The sequence below is a fragment of the Rhopalosiphum padi genome, chromosome 2 (assembly GCF_020882245.1).
Source record: "Rhopalosiphum padi isolate XX-2018 chromosome 2, ASM2088224v1, whole genome shotgun sequence".
Classification (NCBI taxonomy): Eukaryota; Metazoa; Arthropoda; class Insecta; order Hemiptera; family Aphididae; genus Rhopalosiphum; species Rhopalosiphum padi.
Window position 1 is genome coordinate 88,156,076 of NC_083598.1, and position 19,459 is coordinate 88,175,534.

A 19,459-nucleotide genomic window follows, 5' to 3' on the forward strand; every position below is an offset into this window, starting at 1 on the left:
AAAAAATCAATGTTACGACACTGATAATGTTCTAACCTTTAATATTTATAATAAGTAAATTTCATCTTTTATTAAAGCCAACCACATATTATAAATAATTTATAATGTGTTCTACTGAACGCAAAATTGTTATGTTGTATGCAATATGCATGTAAGACGAAGACAACACGTATCTACGAATATGGTGTCTTTTTAAGCACTTAAGGTTATACATATATTTCATGTATTACTGCACTATTAAACACCATTAGTATAACCAAACTAAATAATAATCAGATATAACTTTATCATTTGTATTACTTTATCTATAGGTAATGATACACTATGTATACTATATTACCACAGAATAGATGAAATCATATATTCTGTGATATTGGCATATTATTACTATATATGAACTATTAGAAATAATAACAAGTTAAATTTTAATTTACTAAAAATTACATTTAATAATAACATAAAAACTCGAAATAAACTGATAAATAAATACATTAATTAATAAATTAATTATTTGGATGCAAATCCTTCGATAGTTGCATAATATAATATTAGTATTTAATCTAATAGAAATATTAATCATAACATATATAATAAAGGCAGAAGAAGAGAGCTCAGGAGCTTTAATATACGTATATTGACTAATATTGTCTAGACTAGTTAATTATACAATTATTTTGAGTCTTATAAGATAAGGTTTAAACACTTACAACTTTTGTATCAAATTAGTCGTTCAAGAAAATCGATTTTGTATTTTATTTTTTATTTTTGTAATATAAAATCGAATAACTATACTACTATAGAGATTTGAATTTTTCACCAAATATTTATATTAACATATTTTGATTTAAAGATATTTCTTTTCCAAAATCTAAATTAATGGTTACAGATTATGAATATGAAAACATTAGTAGTTTTTAAATGCTACCTATCTATTTCATATTGCATACAATGTTCGTTTCGGTTCTTAAAAAGAAATCCGTGTACTATGGACGGCGGGCGTATACTATACTGATGGTATGATAATAATTAATAACAAACAATAAATAATTTTGATTATCGAATGAAAACTTCTAATCGATTATAATATGTTACGTGCCTGAATAGTTTTTTTTTTTTGATAAAATAGTTATCAAATAATACTCTTTTAATAGTGTCTATTCTTGATAATTTAGTACAGACTACGTTGCTTTTATACATATTACCATTTATTTACTCAATAATATTACGTTAAAATCTATTATTAATGTATTTTTACAAGAAATAAATACTATTATTCCCACCATGGTGTGCACATTGAAATAAATGCTATTCATTTTCATTTACTTATATAATTATGCTGAGGATATCTATAGATTCATTGCCGAAACGTTAATGTTGTAATTCTTTGATTATTTCCTTTTGATTAGGCAACGTTAACCATAATTATTTGTTGCTTATCATTGATAATAATTCTAATTTTATCAATATTGAATCTTAAATATTGAAAGATCTAGTTTAGTTTAAATTCTGGTGTCAAACGGACTATTCGTAATATAATATATACTTAGTAACACAACGTACCTACTCTTCGAGGTAAGTTAATTACATTCAAGCAATTGTTTACCATATTATTATATACCTATTATTTAAATATAATTATAATATTAATCGTTATTTAGAATCGCGAAATGAAGACTTAATGATTTAAAAATTAGTTTTTTTTTTTTGAAAATTATTACTAATTAAAAAGGCTCTTAAAATGGAAATTATCTCTATAAGCTTATTTCTATATGCCATCTAGTTAGTACCTAGGTACTTCAGATTTTCTGAATAATACCTTCTTTAATAATTAATAAAAAAATATTTGAGTACTTTTTAAATTTTTAAGATCATATACTATATCATCAAACACTGATGCGCCGTATACTTCAAATATTTATATAAGTATTTACTAAACATAATATATGTAAATATAATTTTCAAAATATTTTGGCTCTTTCCTGGACAATTTAATGCCTATGGATATTTGAAATTTTCCTTTTTTAAGTAATTTTTGTTGACACAGTTTAATAATTGGTAGCTATACGAATTACTGAAAATTATTAATATTATTTTAATAAATATGTTTATCGATCTATATAATATTAGTTAGAATTTAAGAGAGTCATCCTCTTACTAGAACTAATACGTAATCGAATTAACAATACTTATGTATATAAATAATCAATGTATATGGATTACATTATTTACATTTGTGTAAAACAATAAAAAAAACTTTTAATATAAAAATGTTAACGTGGGTACGTGTTTTGTGAGCGCAAATTGTTTTGTAAATTCAAGTCTTCCGAACACCATTTAAGAAACAAAATTATGCAATAGTCAAAGAAAAATAATTTTTAGACGTGAAAAATATAGAAATAGTTTTTATAATATTGTAATATACATTAATAAATTCATAATATAGATGGTAATTTATTATATTGTAGATCAAGATACATTTAGATTTAAAATTAAAATTATCATAATATTCTTCTTAAAACAAAAGTTGGACTTTGTAGCTACACCATTAATAATATTAATTTATTTATTGATAGTAACTCCCGTCAAGGCAAAAAGTACAGAAGATACATATAACATAGGTTAAGGTTAACTAAGTATACAATTAGTGAACAAACAACAATTTTTTTAACTTACAACTATTATAAAAAATATACTTTTGATTGGGGGATTGATTAATAATTGAGGTACCTCTATCGTGTGGACTAAATAAAATAAAAATCTCGTATCATCGTGCAGAACTGTTGTATGCAGGCAATTGTTAGTTGGCGGTGAGTTTTGGGACGACTGCACCTGCAATTAATAAGATATTGCCGCAATACTCGTGATCATCGTACAACCATCGCATCACATTATAAAAACAACGCTTAACCGAAATTATTGTCGGTTTACCGCCACTGATACCGCGGTAACCGCGGTGATACATAATAATAATAACATTGTATATATAGGTACCGTTTAATACCACTCGGTAATATAGCAATGGTGGTAGATACCCGTCGCCGTCGTGCGGGTGCGAAGAGGACGTCCGTGCAGACGGCCACGGCATTGCTGTTGGTGTTCCTGCTCCAGGCTCCCGGAGCCCGAGCCGTCACGGACGAGATGCTGAAGATCGCGTGCTCGGACATGACGCCCAGACATCCGGGTTACCAGGCGGAAAACGTGCAGGGCGTGCCGTGCCCGTACCGGCTGACGGTGGACCCGTCCACGCCGGTGGTGCCCGGTAACCTGGTGAACTTGACGCTCACGTCCGTCGGCACGACCATGCCGTTCAAGGGGTTCATGGTGCAAGCCCGGGACGTCAACGGACGGGCGATCGGCACGTTTTTGCCGGAATGCCGGAACGCGACGAAACATCACATGATCACCTGTTCCAACGGCGAAGAGCCATACGTGAGTCGGTTATTTCTTTTCAATCGGTTATTCAAAACGGTTATTCGCGTGTCTCACTATATATATATCGAAATAGCTGCAGGGCGATACCGCGTGGATTTCTGTATTATAGGTGTACGAGGTATAGTCGACAAAAAAAGGCACTATATTTTTGGATGTACTACGCACAAGCTATCAGCAAACTAAATATTTTTTAACCGTATTTACAGTTCTTTCGCGTAGATTGTAATATGTTAATTAGCAATAATTAATTGCACTCTATCCCCCACGCACACACACACACTGACATATCATGGTAGTTTTTTTTTTTTTTTTTGCAGAAGTACCTATGCGTGGTTTGTTTTCATTTATATTTCAATGGTGTATTTTAACTAAGAAGTTATTTGAATTTAGTTACATTCAAATCAAACTATAAGCAATTATTGATCAATTTCCTCCTAGCATCAAATACATCATTAAACTAATAATGTTTTATCAAATCAGTATTTAGTAGTGGATCGGACCACTATAATATTATATTATATTATCAAGTCCAATTTAGTTCGAAATATATTTTGTTATTTAATTATTTATATTGTAATCATAATGTTTGTAGTACAGTTCAAAAAAAGTAATAAATTATTATACATCTTTAACACATTAAATAGTTTGTATCCAATCATATACAAATAGTATACTATAACATGTATTTACACTAATATAGGTTGAGGAACTAAGGTTAATAGCTAGCTGTAATCTAATTATAATCAATATGTGCATACTTACATACAGATACAAGTATATACCTAATGGTAAGCATTTTATTTTTTCAGAACGCAGTGGTCCAGTCAAATAACAAATATAAACTAAAAGATACTTTTACATGGATAGCTCCATTATCACTTAAAGGATCTTTTCGATTTAAGTGAGTAAATAATTTTTGTCGATTCATTCCTTAATCGAACTTAAGGTTATACAAAAGTACTTTTTTAAGAATTTAAATGAATTGTAGGTTATTTTAACGTAGAGTAATTATTTATTAACTAGGTATGGAACTAATCGTATACCTATTACAATTTCTACATATACTGTCTTTACAATTGTATGGATTATAAATGAAAACCACTTTTTTTTCTTTTGCCGTCTTTTTATTAAAAATCGAACACATCCATCCCACAACTTCATCCACATCTGTTGTTTAATCTTTATATACTCCCACTACCTTCTCGTCGCAATTTTACTATACGTATTTATATCCTCTCTTCTATAGTACCCTCTATATAATATACAAATATTTAAACCCCCATTTGGTTTTTAATTACAACCTTTAGGTATTTATGATACCAGTTTTACCATCTCCCTTAAATAAGCTTTAGCACTAAAATATTTCAATTGCCAACCTATCCAACTCTTATAAGTTATAGGCCACTTCTTAAAATGTTGTTTCACTTCATTTTAATTAAACATTAGTTGATTAAATTAATCTATATTTTTTTTATAGATAATCATTAATTATATCTTAATAATGTAATTAAACTAAATAACCTAATACACTGTTTCAAAGATAACTAGTTCAAGGCTCGCTTTTTGTATTTAATAATGCCATCTAACACAGGTTATAATGTAATAAGATCATTACGATCTAGAATAAAATACACAAGCAATTTTAAAAATAATTTTGGTGTGCTTACATTGCCATTGTGTTTTTTTCTAATGTAATTGATCTATATCTATACTGTTTCAAATTATAACGTATAAGGGCCTTGGAAATTAAAGCATTTGTTTATTTTTTTAAGCTTGACATCAAATCTAAAGTAGTACTAAGGTTTATTTTATTATGTTACGACTATTTAGAATATGAAATTTAAAATTGTTTTTTTTAAATATTTTTACAAGAATTTTTAATTGTTGATATATATTTTTTAAACTTTTTATTTTAATATGATGCAAATGGTAGCCACAGATAAAAGCTACATTTTTTCCTAAATTTTTTCTTTAATAAGTGGTGATAAAATTTTGACTTAGTTTTATATTTTCTATAGTAGTAATACTCAACTTGTTTTTATTTGTTATTATTATCTGTAACGTCAATTGTGACCATGGACAAAAAAAATTCTCAAATTCTAAATAATAACACTATACTGCATTACGAAATATAAACTTTAATTGATTTTCGGTACACCAAAAGTAAAAATAAGTAATATAATATTACCCTGGTGGTGTAAGCCAGTGCTTCTCAAACTTTTTTGTCATGGGGCTCCCATAAACATAATGTGAAACTGTCAAAGCCCCCTTAATCAAAATCATTAATTATTTTATGGCCTGCCAAGATTAGGTTAAGTATATTTCATGGCCTACCAGTCATATAGCCATGGATTCCAGTTTGAGACACATTGGTGTAAGTAACACGGTAACTAGTTATGTAAAGTACCTACAATGATAATGTAATGTACTAATGTATAATGATTAATCTATTTTTGGTTACACTGTTAGTCGTAAAATATAATATATACCTAATCAATACCAGTTATAAGCACAAATACTTAGGTCAAATCCTGCTATGGATGCATATTGTTCTGGAAATATAATTTTATTAAAAAACATATATTGATAAAAAAATGATAAATGAAGTCTACAAATAAAAAATTACAAATCAAAAACGTTATGAAAGAATACTTTTGTTACGTTTGAGATTTCTAATAATCGTTTTTTTTATTGACTAAATAAATTTATTATTTTTTTAGGTTCACAGTTGTGTTAAATTTTGAACATTTTTGGACTAATCAAGAAACTGAGGATATTCCAGTAGCTAAACTTTCACAAGAAGAATTCGAATTAAAAAGCTCTTTTAATCATGAATACTATATTTATAAATTGTATATTCAAAACTGCTTTGTTTAATTAAATCTAAAAATATATGTAAAATAGTAAATATTAAGAATAGTGCTTGTAATACATAATATATATTAATATATTTTATTTTAAATTTAATAATGTCATAGTAAAATTATAATTTATAAAATAGATAAATATTCTAATAGTCATAGAAAAATTTTAAACTACATATAATATGCACCTAAATAGTTTCGAGCGCACGTGCCACGTTTATTACTGTATATATACGTACTCATTTGTTATTTATTTTAATAACAAAACGATTTTATGATTTTTGCTTTTAATACATTAGATGATTAGATGTTAAAACAAATAATTATCTATTATATACTGCGTTATTATTTAATAAGACGAACTGTCATTTGACGAAACGATCAAACGAAATACTATTTCAAATTTTATAATAGTTAATAATAATATAATATAGGTAGTATTAAATACACTGATTGGTATGAATTAAAAATAAAAAATGTTCTTTTAATAAGCTTTTAAAAATTACAAAATATATTACAATTTGAAGTTTGTATATAAAAAAATGTATACTAGTTTTTAGAATATTTAATATAAATAAATACTTGTGGAATTTGAGCCTATATTTCTTTAATTAATCTTTCAACATTCGAAGTGAGATGTTTAATGCCAATTATTCTTAATAAAGAATGTAAGTTTTCATCGATCAAACAAGACCTTTCTAAATATTTTGCATAATTCATACGGGAAACCGTTTATTCACAAATACAAATAAGTAGATCCAAATCTTCAGGAAAGGGTCTTATAAAAATATATCAAATTTGTATTTTTACCTGTGATTTCTTTTAAGAAATCTTTCAAATTACTATTTGTTTTTAAATCAATAAGTTTAAGTTTAAAAGTTTCTTGTACTTTCCTAATTATTTTCATCAGACAGAAATGGATTTTCAACTATCCGTAATGAAATCATATGTGATTATTGAAGTTTTGAAAACGGTTTTCAAATTTTACCGAAAATTGTTCCAACATACTCGCAAAATGATTCGTTGGAACGTCAATAAAAGAAATTTGTTCAAATTCTTTATACGTTTTAAAATGCAAAACAACTTTGTTTTAAGCTTTGGTTTTTAAAGATTTGTAATTTTATATACCTAAGTACGGTTAAAGATAATTTTATATCTACTGTAAATGTTATCAAAATAAACTAAATAAAACCGTGAAGTATACCACCCTCAATCAATAAATATGAATTTTAAATGTGCCCCGCAAGTCGAAAAAGGTTGGGCACGCCTGATGTAGTAGACTAATTAAATAATAAAATTCACGTATCATCGCACGGAATTTATTGTTGTACTCGAGAAATTGTTAACTGGCGGTGCGTTTCGGGATGACTGCAACTAGTGCAACTGCAATTAAGACATTGCCGCAAAATACTCGTGATCGTCGTACGACCATCGCATTTTACATTATAAAAAAAACGCATAGCATAACTATTATTATAATAATTATCGCCGGTGTACCACAGTAACTGCAGTACCTAATACATTACATAATAACAACGCCATCGAATATACCATTTATACCACGCGGTAATCGAGATGACGGTAGAAACCCTTCGTGCAGGTGTGACGACGAGCACGGCATTGATGTTGGTCGTGCTCCTGCTCCAGACTACCGCACCGACGCCCGGACCCTCACGTCACGGATGACGAGCTGCAAATCGAGTGCTCCGACACGACAGCGGTGCCGACCGTGCATGAACCAACTGACTGTGAACCCGTCCACGTCCGTGGCGCCTGATGACCTGGTGAACTTGACACTCACGTCCGAATTTCAGGACGTGCCGTTCAAGGGGTTCATGATGCAGACCCGGGACGTCAACAGAAGAGCGATCGGCACGTTTCTACGGAAATGCCGGAACCTTTTGCAATATCACGTGATAAGCTGCACCAACGGTAACGATGAGCCAAATACGCGAGTCAGATATTTTTCTTTTGGTTACTCGAAACGGTTATTCGCAATATATTTCACTATATCGAGAGACAGCTGCGAGGGTTCGATATTCGGTGTCCAAGGTAATCGACCCCTCCCCCTCCCATATAGGACAATATATCGCTGTAAAGACTTTTTTTAAATCTTTTTTTCGATTTCACTATTATCTATTAGCATGGATTTTGATTTTTAAGAACGACCATTAAATTAGAATTTAGCCATCGGACTTATAGCTTTGAATTCTTATAATATACTGTAATACCTATGTATAATGTATATATAATATATATATATATATATATATATAAGTTTTTAAAGCTTGCGTTTTTCTGCTGCATATACGGGCGGCGCTCCGTGAGCATTACGCAAACGTTGAAAATATTTGATATATAAATATATTTTTTTTTTTATATATTATACTATGTACGACCTATCAGCAGTGGTCGTAGTGGGGAGGAATACGGGGGGAGGGGATGGCATCCCACCACTTATTATAATCTACATTTTTCACCCCTCTACTTATTTTGTCCAAAACAATACATACTCATTATTAGTATATTCAAAAATTAAAAAATACATTTAAGTTAAAGTTAAATTACTTTTTTTTATATTCCTTTTACTATAGTAAACTATATAAATAATTAAGTTTTTGTATTTATTTTTATACCTACTGTGTATGTGCATAAATTATATATTTATATAAATATGTTTTACGTTTTAAATAAAAAATATAATTATATGTATATAAACAATTAAATATATTAATATCAACAAATAAAACACCAAACTAAAAACAAAAATGTATAGAAATGTATAAAACTGTATTAAATAAAAATAAGGTATAGGTATAATATAAGCGTTATGTAACAATAGTATAGAAGTATAGGCATTCCTCCACTTATTATGAGCCACTTCGACCACTGCCTATTAATTAGTGTCCTAACACCAAATATTTTTTTAACCGTATTAAAAACTCTTTTACAAAGATTGAATGTTAATTGACAATAATTAATTGTTCATCTATCTCGCGCGCGCGCACACACACACGCGCGCCTCATTATTTATAATTGATTAATTTTTTCCTGATATCAAATACATCATTAAACTCATAATGTTTTATTAGGTTAATAATAGATAGGACTAATGTCTAATACAATTTATATTATATTATTATGTAAAATTTAGTTCGGAATTTATTGTTATTTAATTATTTCCTATTTATTATTTATATTGTAATCATACCGTTTATAGTACAGTTCAAGAAAAATAATAAATTATTATACTTCTTTAACACATTAAATAATTTGTAACCAATCGTATACAAATAGTAATGCATTTATACTAATATAGATTGAGAATTTAAGGTTAATAGTCAGCTGTAACCTAATTATAAACAATATGTGCATAATAACTTCAATTAAACTTACATACATATAGAACACAGTAATTCAGTTAAATGACAGATTTAAAATGAAAGTTACTTTTATGTGGATAGCTCCATTATCACTTAAAGGATTTATTCGATTTCAGTGAGTAAATCATTGTTGTCGATTCATTCCTTCATCAAACTTAAGGTTATACAAAAGTACATTTTTAAGAATTTAAATGAATTGTACTAATTATCGTAGGCTATTTTAACGTACAGTAATTAACTAGGTATGGAACATTGTGTACCTATTACAGCTACTACATTTACTGACTTTACAATTCTATAGATTATAAATTAGAGTTTAGAACCACTGTTTTTCTTTTGCAGTCTTTTTATTTAAAATCGAATACATCAATCCCACGACTTCATCCACATCTGTTGTTTAATCTTTGATATACTCCCGCTGCCTACTCATCGCAATTTTACTATACGTATTTACATCCTCTATAGTCTCTTCTTAATAGTACCCTCTATAGTCTATAATATATATAATATAAAAAATATTTAAACCCCAATTTGCTTTTTAGTTAGAGCCTGTAAGTATTTACGATAACCCTTAAATAAACTTTAGATCCCCCACTAAAATATTTCAATGTTTCTTTCCATCCTACAAAAAAAAACATTCTTTACCTATTTTTTATTCCAATTTCCAACCCATCCACCTCTTATAGACACAATCAGCCACTTATGAATCTATACCGTTTCAAATTATAACTTACAAGCAGGACTTAGAAATTAAAGCATTTGTTTATTTTTAGTTTGACACCAAATCTGAGGTAGAGTATTATGGTGGTTTTTATCATATTATGGCTATGTAGGATATGAAATTTCAAAGTGCTTTTTAAATATTTTTACAAGATTTACGTACCATCATTAACGGTAGCCACAGATAAAAGCTAATTTTTTTTAATTTTTCTAAATTTTTTCCTCAATAAGTGGTAATGATAGAATGTTGACTTCAAGTTTTATATTTTATATAGTACTAATACTCAACTCAGCTTTATTTGTTATTCTTATAATTTTATCTCTAGCGTCGGTTGTAGTCATTGGCAAAAAAAATTCTCACATTCTGAATAATAATGCTATGCTGCATTACGAAAAAACAAACTTTAATTAATTCTCAGTACAATATGATTTTACCACGGTAATGTAATCAACACGATAACTTTTGATCTATACTCTGTAGTACCTATAATGATAATGTAGATATAATTTTTAATGATTAATCTATTTTTGGTTACACCAAAAACTATATATAATCAGTACAACAGTCTATAAGCTCAAATACTTAGTCAAATCCTGCTATAAGTGCATATCGTTCTGGAAATATAATTTTATTAAATATATATCGTTAAAAAAAATTATATACATAATAGTCAACAAATAAAAGGTTATAAATCAAAAACGTTATGAAAGAATACTTTTATTACATTTGAGATTTCTAATAATTGTTTTTTTATTAATTAAAAATATTTACTAATTTTTAGGTTCACTATTGTGTTAAATTTTTAAAATAATAAAGAAACCGAAGATATTTGAGTAGCTAAACTTTCACAAGAATAATTTTACGTAAAAAACTCTAAACACCACGTTGACAAATTGCATACTCAAAACTGATTTAATTCAATCCAATAATAAATGTCAAGTATAGCAAATAATAAGTGTCTATAACACATAATAAATTATATGAATATATTTAATTTTAAATATAATAATGTCATAGAAAAATTATAAGAAATAAAAAATAATATTTATCTAATAGATAAATATTTAAATAATAAAAAAGAAAATTAAACTATACGTATATAGTACACACATAAATAGTGACGTGCGCTCGTGCTACATAATATAGTAGGTACTATGTAATAACTAATAGTATAAAGTTACTCATTTTTTGTTCATTTTAACCAGACGATTTTAAGATTTTTGACTTTAATACGTTAGATACGAATCACTATTTACTATGCACCTACAGCATTATTATTTAATACCACGAACTGCTATTTTAAGTTTCAGACGAAACAAAATGCTACTGCTGATTTTAAAATAGTTAATAATATAGTAATAAATATACACTAAATGGTATAAGTACATGTTTTTATACACTTGGTATTTTCGAATATTTAAAAAATATTTTCTAGGTGTTTTTACTTACACTTGTATGAATTGAATTGACAATATTACTATTATAAAATAGAATAAAATAGAAATTTAAAATTATATACCTTTACTATTACAATTATTAACTTTCACAGTTTATGTATAGAACGATGTTTTTCAAATGATAACCAAAAAATCGATTTCTTAGTTTTAAATTTAAAAATATAACATATTTTCACATAGATTCCGGATTGACCTTAGCAAAATGTCTTTCCCATGAACCTAAATCTCGATCGAGGTCGTGCGAATTTAGTCGTATATTTACATAATATGGCAGATTAATACAGTCCCGATTTTCGTTTGCCAATATATCACATGTGAAAGGAATCGGGACAGTTAATATAGACTGTGTTCATTAATATTCAATATTCATATATTTTAAATGTGCGCATATCATTTGTATTACCACATTTAGAATTATATGAGTATATTATATGCATGGAATGACTTAAACACAAAAATGTGTTGTAAAACATTTGACAGCGTTTTTAACAAAAATTAATGGTGGACTTTTTCCATTAAATCATTTAAAAATTAGGATTTTTATCCGAACAATATTTATACTATATTATCTTAAAATAATCCCGAACTTCTCGTAGTCCACTGCTCAGTCATTTAAATATATATTTTTAGCCCGAGCTACGACAAATATTGGCCGTACCGTCATGTATAAAAGATATTAATTATTAGTAATAATGTATTACTTATTAATGTTACTTTGTGTATTACTATAGTAATCAGTGATCATACTATACCATTATCGTTATTGAAAATACATTTTTTTACAATGCATCATAAATAAATTATACTTGAATAAAAAATGGCTTAGCCCCGCAAGCCGTTGCCAGTTGTTCCTGCAATATGTTTTATCAATTCATAAGATAAAAAATTTTTAATATTTTTGTAAACATCGGTTATAAGGTGGAACGATTTTTTGCTTCATAATTGAATACATACATTTATTATACTAGTTATACTAAAATTGCAGTATAAAATTAGGTACCGATTACCTTACATTTATAATTGAAATTTTGTATAAACATTAAATAATATACTAAGCAATATACTATATTGTCAACATTTCTGGTGATTCGTTTTAAACTCTATAGTCGATTGTAACCAAAAGTCTCACATTTGTCGCTCTAATTTCATTTATTTTAATGCAATTTATACTACTACTGTACACTATACCTACATAATTTACTACCATATACAAACATGTGGAAAGGATATAGTTGTATAATCGCTTTATAATGGCTTATAATACGTTATATGGCTTAGAACCCTTCTCGCCAGTTTACAATTTGAGTTAATTATTATATTTTCTAAGTATATTAATATGATATATAAAAGTAAACATTTTAAATTACATCCTTCCCCTTTGAAGGATGGTCCTAACTACTAGATAAAACCGTAAATTTGACTATTTACAATAGTCAATAATATATTTATAATTTATTCCATGTGTGTTTAATATTAAAAACAATTATTATTATTTATTTTTTTTGGATTTAGAACTATTTAAATACCTAACAGTAAAAAAAATAAGCTATGCTTTGTAAAATAGAACAATCATATAGATAGATAAGTCTTCAGATAGGTCTGATTTATGGGAGTAAAAAATAAAAATCCTCATTGAGCAAAAAATCGTTGGCTCTTTTCAAAATAAATTATAAATTTATAAACAAATATTGAATACCAATGGGTATAGACTTATAGTTATTTATTATCCATTTAAATTATAAAATTTATTGGTTACTCTGTAAACTTTATGGATAGGTACTCCGGGTACTCGTATAATGAATATAACCTTGACGCCACTCAGCCAATAATAATTATTAGTTTAGCCAATTATAAATTATAATTGTTAACACTATTAACTTGTATTTATTATTATCATCGTCATAGCGATTTGTCGGTTTATCTACCGACTTGAGCATTTATTGTCTTAATTATACGTATAATAATAATAACACTTAAATAGTTTAATACAAGTACCGCTATAATTTGATAATATAACAATGCCGTCGGTATATTTAATAATATGTATTCGGGCATTGCGCGCAAAGTGCGCCGTGCATATTAAAATGTCTCTTGTAAACGTCTGTTTAAATAATAAATAAATAACTATATAGTATTAACAATATAGTATAATAATTTATAATATACAGTTAAATATTGTATTTTATCAATGTCATTCGTGACGTGTCGCACACACGCGTATATGAGTTTTCGCGCCAATAGAATATTTTAATATATTAATATAATGTCATTATAGTATTATAATACCTACTCATCACTCATAATAATAATAATAAACACTGCACAACATAATTTCTATTATACAATATACATTTGTACATTCAACGGTTCCATATTATGTGGGTCACACAGGAAACGAAGAAATGTCCGTATAACATATGATGTATTGTACATACACTGCCGCACGCCAGCCCGACCAAGTTATTCATTTATCGAGTAACATTCATTATTTGAAAAATTAGTTATGTTTATGAAAACTTTATTTTAATATAGGTAGAAAAACGTTGGTTCACTACGCTCAACTCATCTAAACTTCAAATAAATAATTTTAATGTATAGAAATAATACTATACTACTTCGAAATATAAAATTAAAATTAAAAATATATATTATCATTTAAAAATTAATCGAGTTGATTTTTAGATAGTTAAACTAGTAAAATTGAAATATTGTTATAACTTAGAGCAATAATAGATATTTTTGTTTTCAATACTTCAACTATAGCTTGTTGATACTTATTACTCTCACTTAATCATTTTATCTACGTATAATGATTAATGATATATACATTCAAATATTATTTCCATAAAATTCACAACATAATAAAATTAATTTTGAGATACTTCATTTCAATTTCAAGTATGAATTAAGATTAACTACCAAGTACTTTCTATTGTTGTAAATTCTAATATTACAATTATTAATTACATTACATAAAATAATTATTTATCCATAAGAACGTGAAGACTTTAATTTTAAATTACCTATACATTTTATGACTATCTACCCTAACTGAAAATAGTGGCAACTACCAAGTGAAATACCGTATAGGCTGTAATAATATTTATTATTTAGTGATTTATCAATAAATCACTTATTTAACTAATTAAGAAAAAGGTTTTTTTATAACTTTACCATTGATAAATTCTACCAAAAGATATTTTTATTTTATTTAACGTAATTTCTAATACAATTTTAAAACTATCACTTTGGATCTATTGATTAAAATAATATTATAAAAGAACAATTTATAAGGAACCTTGTTTAAAATTTTCATACATTTTGAATAAGCGAAAATTATTTTATCAATATTCCTACTTACTTAACTATTCAAAAAAATTTGAAAATGTAAAATGTAATTAAAAAGAAAAAATGTGTTATTTAAAAATGTATAAGAATGTATATAAAATACTAAAATAAATATTTGATGAAAATGTCAAATATCTATTATGGTATTAATTTTTTTTTGTAATTACGATAAAATAAGAACATTTTTCTGGCAGAAAAGATATTTAAATTAAAATTTGAGAATTTTTTTTACAATAAGCCGCGTACGCATTTACAAAAACAAACAAACATCATTATAAAATCAATATATTCAACATTACATAGAACTGTATTAATATTTTGTACAACTTTAAATATTGTATTATTCTTATTTTTTATTTATAGTAACTTTTATAAAATTGGTTAACCACAACCAGAACTGCATGGGCTGGTACGTCGACCTTAGTAGTTCCAAACGAAGATTTTTTTTTAAATAGATTATATTTGAAATAGATTGTTGCGGTTTTTTTATTTAACTCTGATAGCTTTTTATTATTTAATTGGTTAACCTGTAGCCCGAGTTGGTAAGTAGTAAGTAGTATATAATATTATAATTGAAAACATTACAACTTTTTTTTTGATCCAAGTATAATGTATAAACATTTATTTTTAACATCCTAATCGTCCTAAATGTTTTATTGTTTTTATTTATTTTATACTATACCAGTTGTGTAACCAGATTTCATCCGAAAAAAAATTAATTAACATAAAATACGGCGCTATCTCGTCTACATTTTAGTGTACCTTAGCTTATAAGAAAAACAACATGAGCATACCTCGTTTTGTGAACTAATGTACTAAAAAAAAAAACACTTGATATATTTAAAAAATTGCTAAAAATCTCTTTGAAGATATCATGAAAACTTGCATGGTATCTTTAAGGATATCTCTGAAACTTTAGTCAAAATAGATCAAATGGTTTTTGTGTATTTCAAAATATAAGATAAAATATAATAAAAACATTATTGTTTTTAGTTAAAGTTGTAAATTTGAATACCAAACAACAATTAAATATTTGAATTTATTTAAAAAAAAAATCCCACATAGCAACGAATGGCTAATTAATACGATTTTTTTATTAGTTTTATTCCCGTAACCTATAACAACTCTATATATATTATATATTTATATAAATAATCAACAAATTATTCAATTTTTGTGAGCAATAAAAAAAAGTGCACGTGTGTATATCAGTGTGTCACCCCATAAAAACCACTAACCTATAGGGTTCGAGAAGAAAAAAGCTAAAAACACGCTCCTAGTCTCAATAAATCTATATCTTGATAAACTTGTATTGAAATCGGTTCTCTATCGTTTCTAAGGTTAGCGCGTTCAAACATAGTACAAACTCTTCAGTCTCATGATAGTATATATATATTAGCGATAATGCATATTATATTTATTTATGATTTATATTTTCATATAAAGCCGTGGTTTCTATCCAGCATATATAGAAAACAATACATATCCGGAAAGTGTATAATATGAATATAGAGAGTGCTTTCAAAATCCCATAACCTCTTTGACCATTTTAAAATTTAGAAATCGTCATATAATATCGATTCAAGCAAATATTAAATGACTGTTAAATTTGATGATACCATAGTACGCTTGAGGACTTTTTATTAATTAATCTTATTTTACTATATAGAAAATACCTCTATGTATTCCTTTTATATTTGACGAATATTTAAGCGATTCTCGTGATCATCTTTCTATTGCGTCAATGATATTAATGATATTATTATATTATTGAGTTTTATTATACGTACTATATAATTTACAATGTGAGCTAATAAGAAAATTCAAGGCTAATACATACATGTAAAGGATATGTATATATTATTATTATTATTAAAATATATGTATCAAGTACCTAGATCATACAAGTCATAATAATGTGTGTATATATATATATATATATATGCCGTATAGTTATAAATAAACAAAAATAGATTTTCTGATTTGATACTGTTATAGACGAAGGAATAGAGTTTTATATAAATAATATACACTTACGTAATGAATAAAATACTATAATATTTTATAGTCCGCAGTTTAAAATTATTATTTATCAATATAGATAGTATATTTTGCAAAAATTTTTATATTATAATATACAAAAGTTATTGCCTTAAATTGTCCCCCTTCGTGAATTCACGATTGACACTATGCGTTGTAATTGCATACAGCGTGATCGCTGCCATTGCAACTAGCGGGTCGTTAAAACAACTCGATATATGTCAATATACGAGTATATTATAATAATTTATGCATGTATATATACGCTAGAATGAGCCTGCAGCAGATCACTGCTGCGCACGAGCCACGCGTTTGTAAAAGGACACGGATAAATGCGGGGGTACCTATATATATAGTAGTACACACAAAAATATACATATTATATACTTACGTTTTATTCAAATGTTAATTTAAACATGTATACCTAATTACACGGTTATTGTTTCGACGGCTGCGACGGCCTAAACAATCGTTACAATGGGTCATTTCTATAGGTCAGTGTGGCGGTCGGTGGATTTAATGCTATATAGATACGTCATGTATTACACACAAATATTATATTATATATGTATTTATTACACATCTGTGTATACACCTTTGGCTGAATGCACCTATATGCGGCTATGCGTATTATAACAGACACGTGTAATTTACTACAAATACGAGCGACCTTGAAATTAAAAAAAAAAAAATTGCCATTTAAAAATGTTATTTTAAAATTCATTAAAATTTTGTTGGAAGAGTAATACATAATAATAGTTTAAAAAACTATTAGTTTTTTTTATAGATAGATAATAACTATATATTATAATCGACGAGCGCTGATAAAACATAACAATTAAATGTATTTAGTAATATTTACGTTTAATTAGATAGGTAGCAAAATTTTAAATTAGATAATATTGCACACTTTTTATATTATTTATACGTCCATATTTGTTATTAGTTTAATATTAGTTGCACAATCAAAAAAATATTGTTAATAATTATTACTTATATCTTATAAGTTATAACTTAATAGCGATAATAGTTGAACTAATGATTTTTGACGTTGCGTATAATTAAATATGTGTAAATAAATGTTTAATATTGAATATTATTGATAATACGTATTATCTAATTTATTATTAGATAGGTAAACATACCTGATACTGAGTTTTTAAATGATTTGATTAAATACAAGTGACAATGATTAAAAAACTTTAAAACTAAAATAAAACTATATGTATACCTACAAAATTTAATTTATTTGTGTACCTACTACCTACGTCTTACATGTATACCTATTATTGAACCTATTATTGAACCTAACATAACCAAATATTGTTTTAGTTCTCTTCTAAGATTTGATGATTGATGAAAATAAGTTACCTAATAATTTAATTTTAATACCCCTATATCAGGTCAGCTCCAAAATTTTAAATAAAAAAATTCATAACTATTATTATTACTATATATCTTATTAATTGTTTATAGTAATAAAAATTGTAATTAATTAATTATGAAAATGTATAACACTTTATAAAGATTGTTCAGTGAGAATTAAACAACAAAAATTATTTAGGTATTCTTAAAAGAAAATAATGTAAGTATTAAGTATACGATATATTTATATTTATAATTATTTATAATACTCGTATTATAGATTCTAAATAGAGCAAAAGTTAATGTATAGTTTTACAAAGATGAGCTTTTCTCATTTTATTTTTTTTTTTTTTTTTGTGTGTCTTTCTAGTAATATTGAATCATAAGTAAGTATTTTTTTTATGAGGTAAAAAGTAAAAATCACAGGGACTTTTTAAAATAATTAAAAACTAAAATAAAATTAATGATAAAAAGGAATAATTAGGTATCCAATAACACTAGTTTTCAAATTTTCTTAATTTTAATTGAAAAATGTATAACCATTAACCATAAAGACATTACATTTTCTTTAAATATTTAAATTAGCATATTTTAGAATTAATATAATTTTCCAAATATTTTAAATCTTTTTGATTTATTTATAGATTGTTTTAGCTTTTTTTTTAGATTTATGTTTATCACATTTTTTTCTTAATAAAAAGCTTGAAAATAATACAATTCAAGGTTTCTAATAAGTTATAAGTTATTCTTATAACAAATAAAAGTATTTGAAAATGTAGTCACAACTTTTTTTTTAAACTTTAAAACTATATAATTTGTTGATATTCTTTTATATCACGGACATTTTTG

The 19,459-nt window shown here is 26.4% G+C and overlaps 2 protein-coding genes across 4 annotated transcripts in view; one reads left to right on the top strand and one right to left on the bottom strand.

Annotated features, from left to right (window-relative positions):
• The window catches only part of LOC132920232 (uncharacterized), a 50,752-nt gene that overhangs the window by 14,351 nt on the left and 16,942 nt on the right, over positions 1 to 19,459 (bottom strand). The gene's annotated exons all lie outside the window — the stretch shown is intronic.
• On the top strand, positions 1,415 to 6,896 carry LOC132922276 (defense protein l(2)34Fc-like). The gene is made up of 4 exons (XM_060985708.1): positions 1,415 to 1,572; positions 2,988 to 3,429; positions 4,242 to 4,333; positions 6,153 to 6,896. The coding sequence occupies exons 2-4, from the start codon at positions 3,019 to 3,021 to the stop codon at positions 6,307 to 6,309; spliced, it is 660 nt and encodes a 219-aa protein (XP_060841691.1). The 5' UTR covers positions 1,415 to 1,572; positions 2,988 to 3,018; the 3' UTR covers positions 6,310 to 6,896.

Coding starts and splice junctions, on each gene's coding strand:
- LOC132922276 (XM_060985708.1), top strand. CDS start 3,019: ATGGTGGTAGATACCCGTCGCCGTCGTGCGGGTGCGAAGAGGACGTCC. Junction 3,430..4,241: donor CCAACGGCGAAGAGCCATAC/GTGAGTCGGTTA, acceptor TTATTTTTTCAG/AACGCAGTGGTCCAGTCAAA. Junction 4,334..6,152: donor AAAGGATCTTTTCGATTTAA/GTGAGTAAATAA, acceptor TTATTTTTTTAG/GTTCACAGTTGTGTTAAATT.